Source organism: Heterocephalus glaber, unplaced genomic scaffold (genome assembly GCF_053883595.1).
Source record: "Heterocephalus glaber isolate CG9 unplaced genomic scaffold, H.glaber_assembly_v1.0 deba00000347, whole genome shotgun sequence".
In the NCBI taxonomy this organism is placed as follows: domain Eukaryota; kingdom Metazoa; phylum Chordata; class Mammalia; order Rodentia; family Bathyergidae; genus Heterocephalus; species Heterocephalus glaber.
The window spans coordinates 30253037-30275887 of NW_028258143.1; the positions used below are offsets into that span (position 1 = coordinate 30253037).

The window sequence follows — 22851 nt, forward strand, 5'->3', positions numbered from 1 at the left end:
CTTGTCCTTTCAGATTCCAGAAGCAGCCACACATCTGCCAGGTGAAGGTGCAATTGAAGATAACCCACTTCCCTCATCCTCCACAAAACCAGAGGAGCAGGAATGGAGCCAGAAAACAGACCATGATGACTTTGACAGCCTGTCCCATGAGACTGAAAGTCAATCAGACACAAAAAATGACCTCTTTGAAACTGCCTCTGACACAGGGTCCCTGCCTATCAACCCCTCTGGGCCAGTCTGCTTCCCTCCAAGTGGTCCTTCCATAGACAGAGAAGCAGGCTGGGGTTGGCCTGATGTCCCACCAATTAGACCATCCCAGGACCAGCATTCAACCTGTGGCCCTGGACTTGATGCAGAGAAAGAACTAGATTTGTCCCCTAGCTTTAGGGAAGAGTCTTACAAAAATGAGTTGTACACCTTGGCTGCAGTTGCTGGGAATAAGGAAGAAGAACCCATCTGGGATTGTGCAACCAGGCTGGAGCAAGAATTTGTGCCAGGAGGGTGTTCCTCTCAAGGTATCTCTGGCAGGCACAGTCCCCAACCTGCACAGAAAGTGACTGGTCAGAACTTCAGAGGGGTTCCTGGTGCTTCTCTTCAGAAATCCAGATCTGAGAGCTATCTGGACATCCCTGTAGTTTGGCCCTTTGTCCTGCAGTGCTGTGAACTAGGTCAGAGCTGGCTGCAAACCCACAGCAGGGCCAGGGAACTACAGCTACCTCACAGGGGCTGGCTGGACCGCACAGTCTTCCTGCAGACCAGGACAAAGAAAGGAGATACTCCAGTTCCTGAAGTGGACAAAGACCTACTCTGGGCCCAGTCCTACTTGGGTGCGACTTGCCAGCCTTCTCTGGCTTGCCTCTTACATGCCAAGCATCACCACAGTACCCTAGAAGATATTGGTGATAACTGGAGGGTACCCCCAGGGCACCACTGTCAACACAGGACACTGGCCAGGGCCCATTCCATACCAGGGGTTCACTTAAACTATCCGGAGGGTTCCGTGGGGCAGAACTGTGTGGAGTTTAGGACTCCATTAAGGGAAAGGACGGAGACTGAAAGAGATCCAAGAATACAAGGCACACTTTCCCCTGCACCTGCCCAGCTGTTTCAGTTACTCTGTGCTACTCAGAGCAGTTCTCATTTGCAGGCCCAGTACAGATCCAGTGGGTGTAACCTGAAAAGGGCTTCTCAGGACACACCTTTGAAAGGTCTCCTGAAGGAAAACCAGTTGAGACAGGATTCCAGGTCATGCCCAGCTGCTCCATATCTGACTTCAGACTTGGTGAGGCTCGGCGGTCCAGAGGAAGTGCCTGGGCCTGCTGAGTACAAGCTGGAACACAGCACAGAAAGCAGGCCCCAAGAACCCCAACGCACTTGCCCAGCAGCCTACCCTGCTGATGTGAGCAGTAAACAAAACCACCTGCAGTCAGTTGCTGTCCAGGCAGGAAACCAAACCAGTAATTATACATCAAAGTGTCTTCCAAGTGAGAAAAGAAAGCTGCCCAGGAGGGCCAGCTTCCCAGGTCACTGTGATGGTGCAGCCAGGGTATGGAGCAGAGATGGGATGGGCTTCTGGGAAGTGGGTGACAGTTCCGATGCCCCAGAGACTACCCCAAAATCCCGGGCCATGGACACTTCAAAGAAAGCTGAAGAGGCAATGGTACTAGACCTTAAGCGTAGGAAAAATGCCCTTCAGGATCTTTCTGAATTCCCAGCAGCCACAGTGCCTCCCTGTGACCCTGGGGAGGAGGCCTGTGAGAACTGGCCTGGGGGTGGCACCAGGCCCTTCAGCCCTGGTGGGCAGCTGGAGTACAAAGCAGGTAAGGCCTGGAGGGGCAGGTGTACGCTCACCATTGTAGCTGTGGAGCAGAAAGTTCTACAGGCCACCAGGAGGAAAGCGCGCTCACTTCTAGAATCACAGTCTAGTGGCTTTCCATGGGGAAGACCAGTATTTCCAGGAAGTACTGGCAGAACCCCCTGTGAGTCTACCAGAGCCTGGAAAACATCGATATGTGAGCTGCCCTCAGCCCCTACACCAGGAGAGGGTGATCAGGCTCTTCAGCTGGTGGTCCAAAGCGCAAAGCTCAGAGGAGTTCTGGTCCCCAGAAACACTTCCCAGGAGACACTGAACGCTAAGGCACCCCCGAAAGAGAGGATACGTGAGGAAAGCCTGCTGCCCGAGCCAGAGGGCGCACAGCAGGCCGAGGGCCCGCACTCTGCGGAGAGCCTGGAGTGCAAGCCAGGAGAATCTGAGGTTCCGGGCGCACTGGAGAAGGACCTCCTTGCCAGCACGCTTCCGACGCCGGCAGTGACCCACCGACTCCGCGCGGGCACGCAGGAGTCGGGGAAGCGCCTGTCGTTCTTCAAGGTAACTTCTTTGAGGAAGGGCAAGCCCTTGGCTGCTGGGAGCCAGGGCCTGTCCGCAGGGGGCCGCACCCCAGGTTCTTCAGCTCTGGAAGAGCTCAATGCAGAGAGTTCCGTGGCTGCAGCAGGCTGGGACGCGACACCTCTCCACCACCGACACAGGAGCGCTTCTCCCGGGACAGCACCTCAGTGTGCAAACAAAGACTCTGCACAGCCGGTGGCAGGCTGGCATGAGGGGACACCAGGAGACCTTGGTAACACAAGACCTTCCTCAGAAAGCTGTAGCGCAAAGAGACTTAAAATAACCGAGAGAAAGCTCAGGGCAAGGTTGGCCTCAGCTCAGAAGACCTTTTCGAATCTTTTTGAGTTGAAGGTTATAGAAAAAGAGAATGCTACTGAACGCCCTCCCGAGTCCCTGAAGGGCGAAAAGGAAAAGAGTAGGCCGCGCCAGAGCTCCTGGCGTGCATTTCTGAAAAGTAAAAATGTGGAAGCCCCTGGAAGACCCTCTTTAGTGAGTCCCTTCTGCCCCAGCCCACCAGTGTCCAGCAGCTGCTGTGAAGAGTGCACTGAAGACAAAGAGAGCTATGTGTGTAGAGATCACTGGATCGCCCCACACTCTCCTGCACCTTTGTCATCCAGCAGTTCAGTCTCCCCAGAGCCCAGAAGGAAAAGTGAACCAACCATCAAATGCACAGCCCCTGAGGAGGGAGGTGGGGCCTTCCCTTCTGGTACCTTCCCTCATAAGTCCTGGCTGCAGGCTCCCACCGGCCTTGGAGCCCAGCAGGCTGGCATCAGCTGCACCCTTCCCTGCACCTCAGCCTGTTGCCTGGTCTGTGGAAACCAAGGTATGCCCTGCAGACCCTTGAGCCCTAAGCCTCATAGTCCCAGGCCTGGGGCTCAGCTGACCAGTCTCCACTACCCGGGCAGGACTAGTGCCATCTCCATGGTTTCTCTGGGAAGCTACAGTGAAGTGGACAGCTGTTTGGAGAGCCCTGGAAGGCCCAAGACTACCAAGGCCCGAACAAGCCTCCTGCTTTCTCTTCAGACCCTAAACCAGGGTAACCAGAAGGAAGACAGCAGAAGAACCAGCCAGTGTCGCTGCAGGCTGAGCACAGCACTTTCGCTCAGGGGCTTTCCTGGGAGTGAGGTGAGTAGCTTTCAAATGGACCAGCCCCTTTATTTACCTCATAAGGTAAGAGAAGGGAAGCCCAGTTGGTTCTAAGTTAAGATAAAATTGGTACTAGAAGACAAGCCAGAGATATGAAGTACTAGATTTCTTTTTTTTTTTTTTAATGTCATAGTGGAAGACTGACTTTAAGGGGAATTTCCCTAAGTGAGGGGAGAGGTAAAGTAGGAAGGTCAAATCAAATGCCTTAGTTGCCCTCCCAGGGTGCTCCCTCCACACACAGTCCACACAGGAAGTAACTAACTTCTTAAAATTTCCCAAACCAACAAGCAGGAATTGGTATCCCATTATCATTTTATTTTGTGTTTTCCAATTCTATGTAATTCAAGCCATTTGAATTTCCTTTTCTATTAAATGCTTCTTCATAGCCTTTGTCCATCATCATCCTTCTCCACTAGATCATTTTTTAATTTTGTTTTGTTTTTGGTACTGGGGATCAAACTTGGGTGCTTGCGCTTGTGCAGCAGGCGGTGAAACCACTGAGCTAAATCCCCGGCCCTAGATCATTTTTTTTTTAAAAAAGGAAATTTCTCTATGTTGCCTTCTAATGCTTTAATGGTCTTTCAATTTTCTCTTAAATCTGATCCAGTTGAAATTATTTTGATATAAGGTATGAAATAGGAGTTGTTGTCTAGCAAAATGAAATATTATGCCCCCCGAAGTGAAGGCTCACCTCAAGGACAAGGCAGCATGGTGCATGGTACTGGTGCATTCAGGGTGGCTTCTCAGGAGTCTGACTGCCCTCCAGAGAAGGGAGCTTTCTGGAAATTCCAGAAGAACAGTACTCTTGGGGGTGGGAAAGTAAGCCTCCTTTGCTCTTTGGACAATGCAGCAGGTGTAAGATCAGCACCACAGGCTGGTGGAGCCTACCGAGTGCAGGCCTCAAGCACCATGTCAGGGCTGCTCATACTCTGCTCGTGCACACCAGCGGTGTTGGGGAGCACCTCGCTCAGATCTACCTCCTGCAAATGTCAACCCCCCAGAGCTCTCCAGGGCATCTGCTCTTTTAAAGCATACTCAGCCAGGAGGGCCACAGACAAGTTCCCCCACAAAGCACCTCTGCTAAGAAGGGTGGAGCTGGGGCAAGGGGGTTTTAGGGCAATGATTCCAAGAACACAGGAAGTAGTGGACATTCAAATACACTCACTACCAGCTGGAAATTGCTTCTGCTTACTCAACATAGTTCCTCATCTATAAAGAGTTAAAACAGTAAAGGTGTTTCATGTTTTCCTTTTAAGTTATTTTTTAAACTGCCACTACTAAAGAAAAAAAAATCAAACAGTGCAGATGTAGAAAGGAATGGGCTTCCTCCAAAACCCTCCGATTCCATTCCATGAAGGAAACACTAGTACTAGTATTAGCCAGGGTTCTCCAAAAAGAGAGGACCAACAAGATGTATAGATATGGACATGAGAAGATCTATTAGGGAGATTGGCTCATGCTTTTAGGGAGGCTGGAAGTCCCTAGACAGGTCCTCTCTAAGCTGGAGACCAGCGTAATGGTAGTGTGAGGCCTGACCACCAAGGGAGCTGCTGGTCTGACTCAGTCCTAGCCGAAGGCAAGAGAAATGGGAAGGGGGTAAGTCCTGGAGTCCAAATGTTACTGACCTCTTAAGTTCATAAACTCAGGTTCCTTTGCTTATCAAGGACCAGATCAAAGGAGCCCATATATTTTGGTAAAAAGAATAAATGATTTATTCAAAGCTAGGTTTGAGGACATGGAAAGGCTTATTTGCCTCACATCTCTATCTCATCAGGTACACAGTTTCTTATAGCGAAGAACAGAGGAAAAGGTAAGCACAGAGAGAGAATGCAGATCTTCATACTTGCTCTAGCCATCTTTATCAGTTCATCCTCCTCTTTGTTATGGGAAGAAAATTGGACCCCAGCCTCCTGGAGCTGGCATCTGCATGTTACTTCTTTCCAGGGCTGAGAGGAGGGGTGTTGGTTATATGCTTATCAGGAGGAAGTTTGGAGATGTCGTTTTATCACTAAAAGAAAAAATTTTAACTTTCAACGTTCCATTTTGAGTGCCAGTTACAGTTCCCTCTTGCTTTAATAGTCTTGAGGGTCTTGAGGTGCTCCATTATCTGGCTGGCTGTGTCATGTTGGACTGGCACACACATTCCACCACAGCAGGGAAAGTCAGGTGCTTGAGCCTGACAAAGTGTCACTAAAGTTTGTGATATCACATACAAGAGAAAGCTACAGTCAAAAGCTGTCTAATCACCATACCTGCTAGAAGGGCTATTTGTTTTTAGGCAATCATGCGTTTGAACCCTCTTTTATAACCTGCAGCTCTACTTATTTAGGTAGGGTCAACACACAGGTGATTCTTTGATGTTCATAACTTTACCCCTTGTCTCAGAATGGGTTTTCTTCCTTTCTGAAGGCATTACCAATTAACCATCTGCATCCTTGTCCCTAGGATCGGAGATAGCTTTCCCCAGTGATGGTCAGTTAGAACATGTCCCACATTGTCATGCCCTTGCTGCCAAATTTGAGCAATATCAGAGTTTTAGAAAGAGTGGTCTTTAAGGTGATTTGATCTAGAGTCCACTGTCAAGCCTACTCCTGTCTGTTTTGTAGTCAGCACCCTAAACAAAGCTTTGACAAAAAGTTACAAAGCTTATAGGCAGACATAAAAGAAGCCAATAAGAGCAAGGTAAATCCAGTCTGTACAGTAGACCTGAACTAAGAAGCATCTTAGTTAAAGAATATTTAAATAATAGTTAAATACTAATTAAATAATATTTCTGTGAAGCAAGCTTAGTTCCACCAGAAAGGTATATCAAGCAAATACTTAATAATTTCCTTCTTTTGTAAACTAATGTAAATTACCATTTGAGATAAAGCACACAATTAGCTAATGCCAAGACCAAGAATTTTAGTTTACATCTTTAGGATTTTTTAGGTACATATACAGAACTGAAAATATATATATTTTTGGAGGGGGGGGTACTGGGGATCGAACTCAGGTCCTTGCGCTTGCAAGGCAGATGCAGAACCACTGAGCTAAATCTCTGTCCCCGAAAATATTTTTGAATACAGAATAAATGTTTATTTTACTAAGACCATACATTTTTGAACAACACTGTATCTTATCTAACAAAACAAACATGGCTTTTGTCAGTTATATAATTGTAAGCAATGTACAATGTAACAATTTAGCAGTACACAATTTAGTTAATTTAGAGCATATTACAACAACAATCATGCCTGACTGCATTAAACCAGGATAATTACCTTTTTAAAAGTAAAGAGTACTCTCAATGATTAGAATGAATAATCGATAATATAAAATAGGAAGAAAAGGTCCAAAGGGGTAGGGGTAGTGGGAGGGGCAGGGGAAAGGAAAGAAGGGAAAGGAAAAATGATGAGAAATGGAAAAAATGGAAATAAAGTCTTTGTAAATAGGGAAGGGTGGAGGGGGTGAAGGGAGGGCTAGGAATGGGGGAAAAATAAGAACCAAGATGCATTATGTAAAGGTACAATTCCCAGTGAGAAATTTAATTGTGTTTTATACCTATTATGTACCAATAAAAGAATTTAATTAAAAAAAATAAGGAGTACTCTACAGAGGGTCTGATGGCCCCCAACAGATATCATATATCTCCACCTGGATATCATTTGTAGGTAGATGGACCTCAATCTGGAAGAGACAAAGCATGATATGCAAGTAAATCCCAGCAACTGGATTAAAAGAACAATCACCCCTTATATGTATATCCACGTTTATAGAAGCACAATTCATGACAGCTAGATCTTGGACATGGCCTCTATGTCTATCAGCACATGAATGGGGCAAGAAAATGTGGTATTTACTCACAATGAAGTACTATTCTGCCATAAACTAGTCATTTGTAGAAAAATGGATGCACCTTGAGACCATAATGTTAAGTGAAATAAATCAGACACACAAGGTTAAAGATTGCATGGTTTCTCTTATATGAGAAGCCCAAATTATAAATAAAGAGCAAAATAAAAGATAGATAGTAGGAAGCAGGGAGATTGATCTTTTTCAAATGGGAAGGGGATGAAGAGGAATTAAGATGTGTTATGTACATATACCAACTCCACACAAGAAATGTAAACATTATGTACTGAAAACATGTAACAATTTTTAAAAATTAAAAAGAGCAATCACTCCAATAATTAATAATCACTTATACCAGTAGGAATTAATAAAAACTTGCCATAGGAAGGTTCCCCAGAGGGTTTCAGGTTCAGACAGCCTTTACCTATTGGTAAAGATCTTGAATCGCTGAAGAAACATTATCAGAGTTATTAGGAATATATATACAACATTCAGTTTTACTAATAGCATATGTTCTACCCTGGGCAGTGTTTAGGATACCCACAGCTTTGCAGTTTTAAAGAACCACTTGTCTCATTAACTTAAATTCAGTATTTAAATAAGATGTCCCTTGTAAGGTATCATTGAGGGTCCATTGAGTGTACCTGGCTCATAATTCTGTGTGCCAAATGACATCTTCTTATCTTAAGGATGGAACAAAGATGGAGGTCAGGTGGTTGCGGCAGCAGAATATACTCTGGGACCACCTGTGTTGAAGGTATGGAAGATCAGCTGGCTGTGAAATGTTCTTTTACCCACTGCCTTGTAGCCACAAGAGTCCCAGTATATACCTTCCTGTCCACCCAGGAGGTAACCAGGGCCACAGGTCAGTTCCATAGAAGCAGTGAGGTCCATTAGGGGTTCCCCATCTAATTCCAGGATGAATTAAATCAGTTCCAAACCAATCTTGTACTTGTAAAACCAGTATGGGTACACTGTTCATGAGGTGTTCATCCCAAATTCCTGGTAATGTTTGGCCAATTTGAATAAAAATGGTTTCTTCCTTCCCAACATAAAGGGTCCCTTTGACTGAGGCATCCTGCTGTAGGAATCAGCCACATATAATTATCCCAGATTTGAAAGTAACTGTCCTGATATCTCTGACTGAATCTCTGATTCGAGTTGTTGCCTGGAAATCTGGGTAATTGAGGCTTAGCCACTAACCACATGGAGGCTTCAGTACTATTTTTGGAAAAGGCTTGGTTATGCCCTTGATTATTTAAAGTAGAGCTTATAGGTCATTCAGCCTCCTTAGTATGATGTGCAGCCTGATGGACACTAGAAGATGCTTTCATTTGATTAAGGTGCTTTTGCAGTTCCTCCAGCCATCCCTAGGAGGAGGGCCACCAAAGGAGGCCTGATGTGCTGCGTAATGGAAATAACTCACAAACCAAGCATACCTCTTCCTGGGCAGCTTCAGCATATTCTTGAGCACAGAATAATTTGACCCTCCTATCATTGGCCATATGAGGGAAGTTATGATAACTGTAAAAGTGAACATGTTAGAGCTACTTATCTAGGGGAAGTGGTCTTCTTTTTTTAAACAGAGGATTCAAATATTGCACAGGCTCACAGGTATATTTGAGCAGTTGTTTGTGTTTTGGGAGTCTGAAATTTCCACAGCTTAAGATGTGAGTGGTATATCCAGGACGATATTCCAGATACCTTAACTGCTGATGGATTTGAGAGGATCACAGTGTAAGGTCCCTCCAAGAAGAGAGATAAAAAGGGGAGAGATTTTACCAGCACCCAGTAAATACTGGAATATTGGAGGTCCCTGCTGTGAAGGTTGAGTCTCAGATAATTGTTCTAGCATTATTGAAATTTAGTCAGCATGGTGATACCTTGCACCAGTGTAGCTGTTTCCTGGTTAATTAACAGATCATTAGTTAGACAGGTCAGGAAAACATTTACACAACAACATTTTGCACAACATTTACAATGGCCCAGACCTAAAGTTTGAGGTGAGTTTCTCATCCTAATTAAAGCTAATGGAAGTAAAGTGGGAAAGGAAGATGGATCTCTTGATGTCTCCAAGGTGTCACTCATCTTTTCAGCCTTATCTGATGATTCAGGTCTCCTAGCACAATAAAGATTTTATACAATGCCTAATGCTTGAGAGACTTCCTGAGTGACTGTGGCCTTGAAAGAAGGACCATTATCACTCCAGACCAGTGATGGTGAACCTTTCTGAGAACAAGTGCCTAACTCCAACCCCAAACCCACTTATTTATTGCAAAGTACCAAATTGCAATTAAACCCAAATACAGAGGTTTTAATTTAGAAAAAACAACTCATACATTAACATCTTTTGTCTTAAAAGAAAAACAAATAACATACATGCCATAGGTTCACCACCATTGCTCTAGACCCCGGGGAGCCCAAACCTGGGAATGATCTCTGAAACTAAAGTCCTGGCAAATTCTGTGTCTTCTCCATTCTTCATGGAAAAGCTTTGACCTAATTAGTAAATGTATCCACCCAAACCAACAAGTATTAAATTCCTCTACTTCTGTTCATATGAGTAAAGTCAAGCTGCCAGTCCTTTCCTGGGTATTTTCCATGTCTCTATACACCAGGAGGAACTATGACTTTACTGAGAGTTGTTCTTTTGGTAGGCTTTGCATGTTTTAATTTCCTGATAAATTGCTTTAAGAAAGTCTTTTTCCTAGAAATAATTTTGGTGCCATCTGATAAGTCTTATCTTTCCCTAAATGGAAGGCCTAATGGAGAGTCTTAATAATCTTCCATTAATTGGCCACTGGAAGGAGCAATTTTCCGTGATCAGACTGTAACCATCCAGAAGAAGCTGTCATCCTCATGATAAGGCCTATTCAGTTTCCTGCTGAATATATTCTGGTCAGGTCCTGCTCTAAAAGTCTCAAATTAAGGGAGCTTGGATAAAGGGCTTTGAGGCTGTTTCTCTAGCGGTGGCATCTGCCAATTGGTTACATCATGATGCTTTATCTGTTCCTCTCTGATGTCCTATACAATGTATAACTGCTACTTTGGATAGAAACTAGACAGATGATAGGTTGTCTGTCTCCTTATAGATACTCATTAGAGGATCGACTAGCAGTTAAATAATTTCTGTCCTTTCATATAGCTCCATGGGTATGCAATACTAAAAAGAGATGTATTGGATCTGTATAAATGTTAACTCTCTGTCCCTCACTAAACTGTGATGCTGAGTTAGAGCTACAGGATAGGCTGTGTTAACTCAGCACTTGTCACAGGAATTGAGGGGAGCTCTCAAGTGTGTCCTGTAGTCACCACAGCACATCCTGCCCATGTGGTTCTGTTTTCTATGCATGAGCTACTGTCATAGAAGAGAGTCATGCCAGGGTCCAGGAGGGGTGTCTAATAGATCTGTCTGTGTTTTTCTCCTTTTCTAGTAAGAAGGTTGTTGAATTTTTAAAAGGCTATGTCTTCATTTGAATAGCTGATCTTTCCAAAAGAAGAATCTGGTATCTGAAAAGTTGGTTGTCAGATAACCACAGAGGATAACCTTTCCTTAGAGGAAAGGAGTCCAACCACATGATGGGGGTGTGTACAGTAAGATATTTGCCTAGCGTTAATTTGAAAGCTTCTGGTACCAAGAGAGCCACTGCCACCATGGCCCTATGGCAGGGCATCCTTAAGCTGCAATGTCCAACTCACAGCTCATAAACCACACTGGTTGTTGGATGGATTCTCAATCTTGTTATAAACTCTGAGGGCCATACCATGCCTTTCACAAATATACAAGTTATGTTGTCTAACTGGGAGTTTTAGGGCTAGGGAATCTAGAAGTGCCTGTTTAAGTTTTTGAAATGTGTTTTGTGAGTTGGGCTCCCAAATCAAAATGTGGGGTATCAGCCCTTTGAGTCTCTTTTACTAAATGGTAAAGAGGTCATGCAATTTCACCATATCCTGTAATCCAGAGGCAGCAGAATCCAATAATCCCTAAAATCCTCTCAGTTGTCTTAAAGGTTTGGGCAGCAGAAAAGAAAATATTGGCTTAGTTTGTTCTTTTCCTAGCCTTCAAATTCCTTTAAATATGATCAGACCCAGATATTTTACAAAGTTGTGCCTTGAACTAGAATATTTTATAGCCTCTGTCTGCAAGAAAGTATAGTAAAGCCTGTGTGCCTTGGGTTGAAAGCTCTTCAGAAGGAGCAGAAAATATCATCTTAATATTTTACAACCTTAACTTGAGGATACTCAGAATCAGAAAAATTACGTGAGAGTGCTTGTCCAAAAAGATGTGAGCTGTCTCCAAATCCTTGAGGTAATATCATCCAGGTCAAGTGAGAAGCTTGATCATATGGATCCTCAAATGCAAAAAGAAATTGAAAATCAGGATGTTAAGGAATACAAAAGAAGGCAGGCATCTTTTAGTTCTAGTACCATGAACCATCCCACGTCCTCAGAGATCTGGGAGAGGAGCATATTCAGGTCAGCACTACTGCTTTGTTTATTAGCTGGAGAGCCTGAATACCCAAATTTGGAGCAGTACAAGAGCTATTACAAGGTTTAAGAACCTTGTGCCTTTAGATTGTCCACAATGGGTTATAGTGCTACTCAGGCCTCAGGTCTTAATGGATATTGTTTTTGGTGAGGGTGGGAGGTTTTTTAAATGAATTTGTACATTAATTGATAATTGAAATAGGAAGAAAAGATCTAAAGGAGTAGGGAAGTGGGAGGGGTAGGGGAAAAGAAAGAAGGGAAAAAAACATGAGAAAAGGAAAAAACGGCAGCGAAGTCTTTGTAAAGAGGGAGTGAAGGGAGGGGAGGGGAATGGGGAAAAACTAAGAACCAAGATACATCATGTAAAGGTACAAGATCCCAATGATGAATGTAACTGTATTGTATACCTAAAATTTACCAATAAACTTTTTTTTTTGGTACCAGGGATCGAACTTGGGTCCTTGCGCTTGCGCAGCAGGCGGTGAAACCACTGAGCTAAATCCCCAGCCCTTGTACCAATAAACTTAATCAAAAGGAAAGAAAAGAAAGAAAGAAAGAAAGAAAGAAAAGAAAGAAAGAAGAAAAGAAAAGAAAGAAAGAAAAAAAGGAAGGAAGGAAGGAAGGAAGGAAGAAAGAAAGAAAGGGGTTGGGGGCTGAGGAGGAAATAGAAGAAAAGATTTAAAAAAAAGAATTTGTACAGGACATGCTCCTATACATCATCCTATCCTTTCATAAGTTGCCCATACTTCAGGATTTATCTTCATTTCCACCAGAGGGAGGCAAGCACTGGGCTGGAGTGTGAGTCAGTATATCTCACCCCCAATAGAGGAACAGGGCTTTCAGGCATAATCAGAAGGGCATGTGAAAATAAAAAGTCATCCCAACTGTAGCTAAAGGGGCTATGAAAAGTATCTAACCATAGATTTCCCAGCCATGCCTTTCATGGTTGTGAGGAGGGGCCAGGGTTGGAAAAGAGGACTGACAATCTTGTTTCAGTATTGAGGAGGAAGTTAACTTCTTTTCCCTCTATAGTCATGATTACCCCAGGTTCTTCAGTGGAGATCACAGTCCAGTTTGAGGGAGCTGGTGATGGGTACCCCTGGGCCCTTCTGTCCTGTTAGACCAACTGGTAGGAAGGACTTGACTCAGGAGACCTTCACCTCTGGGGCAATCTATTTTCCAGGGATCTCCATTACTGACTGTGCAAGGCTTGGGTGGTTTTTGTCCTGGAGGTAACCCTTGTCACAGTGCCTCCTGAAATGTCTCAGTTTCCCACAACTTCATTAGAGCTGGGGTTCATTAGAGTGGGGGTGTGGACTGAATTGTCCATAGAGTTCCAGGAGTCAGACCCAGAGGGAGCCTCCCAAAGGGCAGCTACCAGGGCAGCCCCTTCCTCTAACCTCTTCTTTCCTTTTGCTTGGCCTCCTCTCAGTCTCTATTATAAAGTAGTAGTTTATGTAACCTGAATTGTAAAACCAAACTTCAAATATCTATCTAAGACAATGTGAATTTCCTAAGACCTAACTTTCCTAAATATTTAATTCTAACAGTAGAAAACACAAGAAATTATTTTGACAAATTTAAAACCTCTTTTTTAAAGTTTTGTTGAAGATTTTACTAAGAACAGGTCAATAGTCTAAGCCTTGTTGTTTAAAAAAACTATTATTTATCCCTGTGTACTGCATTTTTAATTCTTTTAAAAATGTTTTTCCTAAAACAAACTCTCTAATTAGAAATGTTTGACTCAAAGGTTATACTATAACATATATAATTAAGTTACAACAAAACATAACTTTTACATTATTACAAAATTATGCCACCCAATACATAGGTTAGCAGTAGGTTTTTGGGGGGTTTTTTGGTACCGGGGATTGAACTCAGGACCTTGCACTTGCAAGGCAGGCACCGGAACCACTGAGCTAAATCCCCAGCCCTGGTTACCAGTAATTTTAAAAGTCATGTTATTAACTCATATTTATGTCCCAAACTGTGTCATATATAGATGCAAGTATTGCACATCTAGAAAAAGAACCTATTATATATTTGAGGTGGAAAACACTCCAAATCTTTGTTTTTGAAATTTACAAGGCTTTTCTGTAAAAACAAAGTGATTTTTTTAATCATTAAGTTTATTGGTACAATTTAGTTATACATAATGATCACATTCATTGTATGAAATCTGTACCTGTACATGATACAACTTTTTTTTTTTGGTACCAGTAATCCAACTCAGGGCCTTGTGCTTGCCAAGCAGGCACGGGATCACTGAGCTATATCCCCAGCCCTACATGGTATACCTTGATTCTTCTTTTTTTCCCATTCCCCTTCCCTCCCTTCTATCCCTCTTCCCGTTGTTATTTACAAGAGCTTTGTTTCCATTTTATCTTTCTTTTCTCATTTTCTTTTCCCTTCCTTTCCCCCTCCCTTGTTCCCCTTCTCATTTGAGCATTTTCTCCCTATTTCACAATATCTATTATACATTTTGCCACTTATTAATACTTTCAGCTTCTCACACCAGAGAACCAATGTGATATTTACACGTGTGTCCAATTTATTTCACTTAAGAGTATAGTCTCTAGGTGCATCCATTTAGCTATAAATGTCTCAAGTTTATCCTTCTTTATGGCTGAGTAGTACTCAGTTGTATAAAAAAAAATTACAGCTCCTTTATCCATTCATCAGTTGATGGGCATTTGAGTTGTTTCCAATATTTAGCTATTGGGCCGGGGATTTAGCTCAGTGGTTTCGTCACCTGCTGCGCAAGCGGAAGGATCTGAGTTCGATCCCCGGCACCAAAAAAAAAAAAAAACCCAATATTTAGCTATTACAAACTGTGTTGCTATGAACATATATCTCTATGGTATGATGCTTTTAATTCTTTTGGGAAGATACCAAGAAGGGGAATAGCTGGGTCAAATGGAATCCCAGTTTTTGGAGGAATCTCCACACTGATTTCCAAAGTGGTTGCACCAGTCTACACTCCTACCAACAGTGAAGAAAGGTTCCTTTTTCCCCCAAAGCCTCGCCAGCATTTGTTATTGGTTGATTTCTTGATGTAAGCTATTCTTTCTGGAGTGAGATGGAAAAAAGCAAAATGATTTTTTAAAATCTCATTTTAAGTACTTAATTTAAGCAAAAACTAGACAATAAAATAATAACAGTTTATTACAGAGAAACAAGTAAGCCTTTTAGCATCTCTTAAAACTGTTAGCATTACGCAGCATAAACAAACCCATTTACAGACTCGGTAAGACATAGCTATTAACCCTACACAGCAGAAGAATTTTTTTCTGAAAACCATTTGTTACTAGAATATTAAGTGAGTTGTGCTTATATAAATTTTTTTTTTGTTTTGTCATTTTTTGTTTTGTTTGTTTTTTGAGACAGGGTCTTGCTATGTAATTCAGGCTGAACTTAAACTCACTATGTAGCCCAGGCTGGCCTCAAACTTATGGCAATCCTCCTGCCTCAGCCTCCTAGGTGCTGGGATTACAGGTGTGTGCCACCATGCCTGCCTTTATATAAATTGTTAACTCTAGGATATCTTAAAATGATGAACAGATACAACCCTCAATCACTTTGAGACTTATTATTTGAAGCTCTTTTAAAAGTTGACCTACAATTTCATAAGTCTCTATTTTCAGATACTCATTGTCCCTCTAGAATACTCTGAAACTTAAAGGATCAGATATCTTTTTGATATAGGAAAACTATAACTGCCAACCTGTTAGATGTCAGATATGCTGAATTTGTGGTCTCACAGCACCAATGAATGAAGTCACAAACCAAAGGAGGAAGTTAGGAGAGTTTTATTGTAAATGAGAATAGCTCCTGGATTTCCAGAAGAGATCCTGAATGGGTGGCCACCGATGCTTTTTGTCGGGGTAATTTATACAGCAAAGTCACAACATGGGTACAACATGGGTCAAACTACAATCAGCCTATAAAATTAGAAGTATAGCTGCCTAGCTAATAATGATCAATAGGAAAACAAGTCATGTGTCAAGGGTACATGGAAAGAGCAAAGATCTTCATAGAAAGAGATGACAGTATGGGTCTGGACATTCTGGTCCCCACCTAGGCATTTGATGCCTGTCTGGGCCCACTGGATCACATGATGCTGATTACAGTATAATCCCAAACTGCTGCTTCTCTTGAAGGCTTTGATATTGCTTCTCCACAATTCTGATGTCTTTATTTTTGTGCTGACTTCTGTGAGGACTCAATCCCTCTCTGACTGTATATTAATTTCTATCTTACTTAGCTGCCTATATATTTTGATCTTACATCAGTGTTATACAGATACATATATCAACCACCTATGAAATACACTCAGTACACTTTCAATCACTTTGAGACTTATTATTCAAAGGTTTTTTAAAACTAGACCTATAGTTTGACAGCTATTTTCACATATTTGTTGTTCCTATAGAATAGTTACTGTGAAACTTAAAGGATCATATTTTTTTATCTTTATCAGTGTTATACAGATTCATATATCAACAACCTATGAAATACATTTAATAGGCTAAAAATACATTATCATTTGTACATTTTAAGAAACAAGGAATACATGAATGTTTTTAGTGTTTTAACTTAATTATAAATAACTCAAATGTTTTTACTTGCATGTTTATCTAATTTAATTTTTAACAATTATTGCTACAGGCCAGGGATTTAGCTCAGTGGTTCTGCTGCCTGCCTAGCAAGCACAAGGACCCGAGTTCGATCCTCGGTACAAAAATACCCCAAAAAACAATTATTGCTACATTGTCTGCAAAATATAAAACATCTGGAAAACATAAGTTAATGTTCCAAAACTTTTTTTTTTGCTGAGAGAAAACCTCTTAAATGTTGTAGTCAGTACCTGGAAATTGCACTACATGTGCTACAACAGAATGCCACTTAAAAATCCTTGAAGGGTTTTCTGGGGTTTTTGAACTTGAATATTTACATTGATCCCTAGGAATTATTTTCTAACCAAATTCTCATATCACCAAAAGCAAACTACCCTGGATAATAAGGATGCCCGTAAGTGAACCCACTTAGAAGACTTATGAAAGGAACCATACTAGTTATAAACAGTTAAAATGGCAAAGCTCAGAAGATCCAGAAAGATCCACAAACTACTGAAGGAAATACTGGTCCCACATCAAACCCTCCCAGGCTGCCATTCCAGAGTTGAGGAAGTCATTACCCATGTACATGTGGACTCAGCTCTTTCAGGAAACTAGAAAGAAGGACAGCATGGCTGGACAATGTTTGCTTGGATACAAGTTAATGCATAAGCAAAACTGTCTATTTCTTCTCATAAACAGTACAGAAACTCTCAAATGGAAAAGCCATTTTTATTATAAACCAAAACTTTTTAAACCAATGTCTACTAAAATATTGCCCTTAAGAACCCTTCTACTAATCCTAGAAGTGGCCTTTATACTATTACTAAATCACATTTCCTGAAAGCTAAACAATTTAAACTTTTAAATAAAAGAATGCCCAATCAGTTCTATGTTAGTATGTGTCACATTGTCTCAATGTTCAAATGACTGATTCTCAAAAGTCTTTAAAATCCCAACAAACAAAACTTTTAATTACAGTCCCTTTATGTTCTTCAGTCTCTCTTCTAACCTTTGTTTTTGTTTGGTTGGTTGGTTGGTTTTTTGCAGTACTAGAGATTGAACTCAGGACCTCACATACAAGAGGCAAGTACTCTACCACTGAACTATACCTCCAGCCCCTCTTCTAAACTTTGTGAAACTGAAAATACTCTTCCAAAAGTCCAACAGTTAAAATATAATTGATTGGCAAAAACAGTTTTGAGTACCCTTTGTTACATCTTTTAAAACATTTCCTTGCATCATGTAAATAAAAAGGAATTGGGTTTATGACAAAAATGTCTCTGAAAACTGATGGAATGTCCCTGGAGTTCTGACTGTGGGCTCAGCTAGCCAGGAGCATCAGTCCCTATACCCAAGTGTCTACCACAATGTGTAGCCCTCAGGAGTCCAAATCTACCTCCTGGTTGGCACATCAAAATTGTTACTGGCCACTCAGGTTCTTATACTTAGATTTATTTGTTTTTTGCTGACCAAATCAAAGGAAGCCATTTAAAAAAAAAAAAAAGAAAGAAAGAAAGAAAAAGGAGAATTGTTCAAAGCTGGCTCTGAGGAGATGGAGGGGCCCCTTTGCCTCACATCACCATTCACCAGATACAGGTGGGCAAGGATCTCTTAGAGTAAAGAACAACAGGCAGGGGGAGCACAGAGACAATGCAGACTCCACACTTGCTCCATCACTCTCAGTCATCTTCAGCTCATTCTCTTTCTTGCGGAAAGGTAACTGGGCTCTGGCCTCCTGGGGCCTGCATCTCCACATTCTATGACTTCTTGTGGGCTGGGGAGAGGAGAGGGTGTTGAAGAAGTTCAGCAGGAAGAAGTGTGAAGAAGTTGCTTACCTCCAAAAGAAAAAAAATCTAACTTTCAAAGTTTAATTTTGTGGTGTGGGTTACGTAGGTATCTTTAACCCAATGAAGCTGACACCAGTGAAAGCTGACCTTGCCAACATCCATGAACTTCATTATGTTTCCATATAGTTAAGGATATAGGGAAGTTTTAGGGAAAGGGGTTACATCTCTTACTAATATGAGGGCGCACACATATTACTCTGCATTGTTCTTCTTAGCTTGAAATACAGCAGGTACAGCCTTCCATCAATTCATGTACATGTTTCTCTATTTAGAAGTTGCAGAATATTTCATATATGGCTATACTATACTTCATTTTACTATTCTATTGACTGGCATCCAGGTAATTTTTAGTTTGGGGACATTATACATACATCTTTTTTACCTTGCATCCTTTGGTACAAAAGAATGACTGCAAATAAAGGGCCCATGCATTTTTGGTCAATTTCAGATTACTTTCTGACATGACAGTGGCAGTGAACACTCAGTAGTAGTATACAAGTGCCCATTTCCTGATAATGTTCCAACTTAGTTGCTTATTGCCTTTTTAAATTTTATCTGGGAGAACTTGATTTAAAAATTTAAAAACGGACTGGGGATTTAGCTCAGTGGTTTTGCCACCTGCTGCACAAGTGCAAGGACTGGAGTTCGATCCCTGGTACCAAAATAAATAAATAAATAAATAAAAATGAAAAAAATTATAGTGTTAATTAACTTTCAAAATAAAATCAATATTATAAAGTAGTCAAAAAGCAAGCAGTATTTGAATCACTGACAAGCCTGATAAATAGTACTGTGTAGTCTGTGTGTATATGTGTATATATGCTATATGCATGCACACACACACACACACACACACACACACACACACATGCACACACAGAGGAAAACGCATTCCTGGAAGTGTCCCTGTGTTCAGCTGGGCCTCACTTATGGGATGGAGCTGGTGGGCTCAGCCCAGGTTAACACCTGCATGGGCTGGGCCCCAGGCAAATACAGTACCTGGACAACCTGCGTGGGTTCTAATGAGCAGTGAGTGAGATGACTGTAAAGATCCCCCAAAGGGCCAGGATGAAGTGGGTTCTCAGTGTCAGTTCCTGTTCTTCTGTTCCTTTCGGATCTTACCAGGCAGGACAAAGGCCTAGTGTGTTTGCACATCAGACCAAAGCACAGTGGATATTCAAGGAAAGGGCACTTAAACAAAAGGAAAGAAAGAGGCTCTGAAAGGGCAGCTGTCTCCTGTACAATCCTAGGGCAACTAGGGACTTTGAAACTCTGGAGAAACTTGGAGATGTGACTGCTCCACCTAGTGGGTGCTCTGGAAGAGCAGCGTGCAGTGGAGTCTAGTATTCCCATTTCTTCCCTCCACGCTGGCTTTAAGGGGCAGCATTTTTTATTCCAATATTTTAAAACAGCCACAGTTAATATCATGTTAAATTTCTTTCAACTTTTTTTTTTTTTGGTACCAGGGATCGAACTTGGGACCTTGCGCTTTCAAGGCAGGTGGTGACACCGAGCTAAATACCCAGCCCATCTTTCAACTTTTTTCTATAAATAAGTTTTACATATGTCACATGGTTGTGATTATACTGTCTGCAGAGATTTAAATTTTCTATTATTTTACATGCTGCTGTTTGTTTCTTTAAAGTGCCTTTAAGCTGACAAATAGAGACATCATACAAAAAAAGCATAATACATAAGTGAATAGATATAAAGTGTTGTAAACAAATACAGAGTAAGCTCCATCCAGATCAAGAAATACCATACTGTCCATACCTCCCTCCCCTCCTCCTCAGAACTTCCTCCTCTCGGGCTTTAATTACTAAGCCAAATTTTATGACATTTTCTTTTCTTTCATTATAATTTTACTATTTAGTTTTATATAACTAAACAATGTAGGGTGTTTTTGCCTGTTTTTGAACTTTACATAAATAAAACTTTATGCATTACTTTAAGCCTTACTCATTTAATTTTCTATCTGCCTCCTCTTGCTCTAATTATGTTGTGCATCTAAAGCTGTTTTGTTTCATCATCATATCCAACTGCTCTGACTCAGCATAACACAGTGCTGAATTCCTTAGCCTATCAATGATGGACTTGGGGTGTCTCCAGACTGGGCCAACTGTGAACAGTTGCCATGAATGTTCAAGTCAGGTGCATTCTAGGAGCACCTCAGGGGTCTGGTCCTCAGGGGATGCATACCAGCAGCTTTACTAGATCCTGTCAAATTATTTTTGCAAAGTGATTGTACCAATTCATGCTCTTTATTCCAAGTTTCCTTTGCTTCATATTCTCATTAACATTTCATCAATACTACCAGTCTTTAATTTCAGCCATTCTGTTAGGTGTGTAGAGGCATCTCACTGTGATCTTCATTCCCATTTCCATGATGCCTAAGGGGCTGAGTCCTTTTAAAATGCTTATCGACTGTGTGTTTACTTATTTATTTTTGGTGGTGCTGAAGGGGCTTGCATATTCTTGGTACATCCACGCATACATCCCCAGCTGCCCAGAGTTAGGATCCCCTCTCCTGGAACACATCTGTCCTTACCTCCTCTCCATTTTTCTGTGGAGTCATCTTTTTCTTACTGTGCATATTCTGGATATAGTCCCATTGTTGGATGACTGTGCCACAACTATTTTACACTACATGTCTTATCTTTTCCCTTTTATAATGAGATCTTTTGATAAACAGTTCTTAATTTTATTGTTGTTCAGTGTCTCCATATATCCCTATCCCAAGGTCATAAGAGAACCCACTAAATTACCTTCAAAGTGCTTTCATGGTCTTGTTTTTCACCAGTAGATCTGGTGCTTAAAACTGGCTGAATTTTTGTTGTTGTTGTTATTGTTGTTTGATAGAAAAGGAAAAGGGTTTTAATCAAAGCTAACTCTAAAGGACATGGAGGGGCCTCCCATTACCTCAAATCACCAACTGCCCATGCTCAGGTGTGAAAGAGCTTTTACAGTTAGGAAGAGCTGGGGGGCAGTGTACCATGGACAAAGAGCTCCTGCACTGGACAGGGGGCCTCTTCTCAAGGTACCCTGGTTCATCTCAACCTTTCTCAACTCCTCCTGTCCCCTCTTGGAAATAACCTCCTGGGGTCATTAGCTGCATTTTATTTAAACACAGAGAGTTACTCTGGCATTGATATGAGGTGAATAGTGGAGGGGCTTGGTTGTTTTTTTTGGTTTTTTTGTACCAGGGATCGAACTTGGGACCTTGTGGTTGCAAGGCAGTTGGTAGAACAACTGAGCTAAATCCCCGACCCGGGAGGGGCTTGTTTACAGCAGCTTCCCTTTAGAAATCACAACACAGAAAAGAATGGTTGTTAGGGGAGCAGGAAAAAAAGAAGTTTGGAGAAAGGAGGAGGATCTGTTGGGAGCAAATATTTTAGAAGGCAGATGAGTTACACTCTCCTCTTCCATTTTTATAGAGGGAGGCAGGACCACTCTGATCTGTCCAGCTGCTTCTTGCTACATGGGACCAAAGCCTGGCAATTTTTGGAATGAAAGATTTTGACCCAGTGAGATATGTGACTTTTTCTCCTTTTTAAGAGAACAGTAATTGGAGGCACAGGCCCAATTGCTAATTTGGGGGCCTATTTATATGATTTTTGTACACACAATATAATACACTTAAACCCCAAATAGATTTTTATTAGCATTGTCAGCAGTGTCAGCTCTAATGGTAAAATTTTATCAAAGATTAATCTAGTATTAGACACTACCTGAGACAATGTAGATGGCTTCTCAGGGAAAGGCCTAATGAGTTAGTTTAATAAGATACTTAATGCTTGTTCCCCTGGGTGGTGAGAAATCAGATAAGGGGCATATTAAAGAAGTTTCTTAACGCTGTAGGGAGTGTGACTTGGGTTGGTAAACTTCACCAAAGTCTTTTAGTTATTTTGGTTAAAGCTCTACCCAGCCAATCAGGTGTTATAGAAAAAAAAAACCTAGAGTAAGAAGGATTATTGGTGGGCTGGGGATTTAGCCCAGTGGTTTCACCGCCTGCTGTGCAAGCGCAAGGACCCGAGTTCGATCCCTAGTACAAAAAAAAAAAAAAAAAAGAAGGATTAGTGGCTTCATAATTAGTTATGTTGGTTGTCTGTTCCTTTTAAATAAACACTTAAAAGATTCTCTACTAGTGTAGAGACAAGCAGGATCTGGTGAGCTAGCTCTCTTGATTCTAGAGTGATGGAGTGAAGGATTTGTTCATGCAAATGTTAATGGGACACTGTTTGTCAGCACATGGTGTGCAGGCCTTCCACTTTTGAGCCTGTGGCTGCCCTGGCCTTCAGATTTTGAAGTTTGGGATTTGCGATTTTTAAATTAGGTATGTTCTAATGTCCAAACTGTAGAGAATTTCAATTTATCCCATGTACACATTCATGAAAGGCCATCATAAGCAAGACACAGACAGTTCTATCACCCTAATGCTAAACTCTCTTACAGTCATACCCTCCCTCTGCTCCCTAACTACTGTCCATCACTAACCTATGTTATGTCACTTTAAAATATAACTATATGGGCT

The 22851-nt window shown here is 41.7% G+C and overlaps 1 protein-coding gene across 4 annotated transcripts in view; it reads left to right on the forward strand.

Moving 5' to 3' along the window:
• Arhgef4 (Rho guanine nucleotide exchange factor 4) overlaps window positions 1-22851 on the forward strand; it is a 224251-nt gene that overhangs the window by 96827 nt on the left and 104573 nt on the right. For all 4 annotated transcript variants that reach the window (XR_015446390.1, XM_087198717.1, XM_087198721.1 and 1 more), the window contains exon 5: window positions 14-3511. Coding sequence is in view for 3 of the 4 variants with exons in the window: in XM_087198717.1 (XP_087054843.1) it covers window positions 14-3511 (3498 nt within the window). In the remaining variant the exon portion in view is untranslated. The remainder of the gene's footprint in view (window positions 1-13; window positions 3512-22851) is intronic.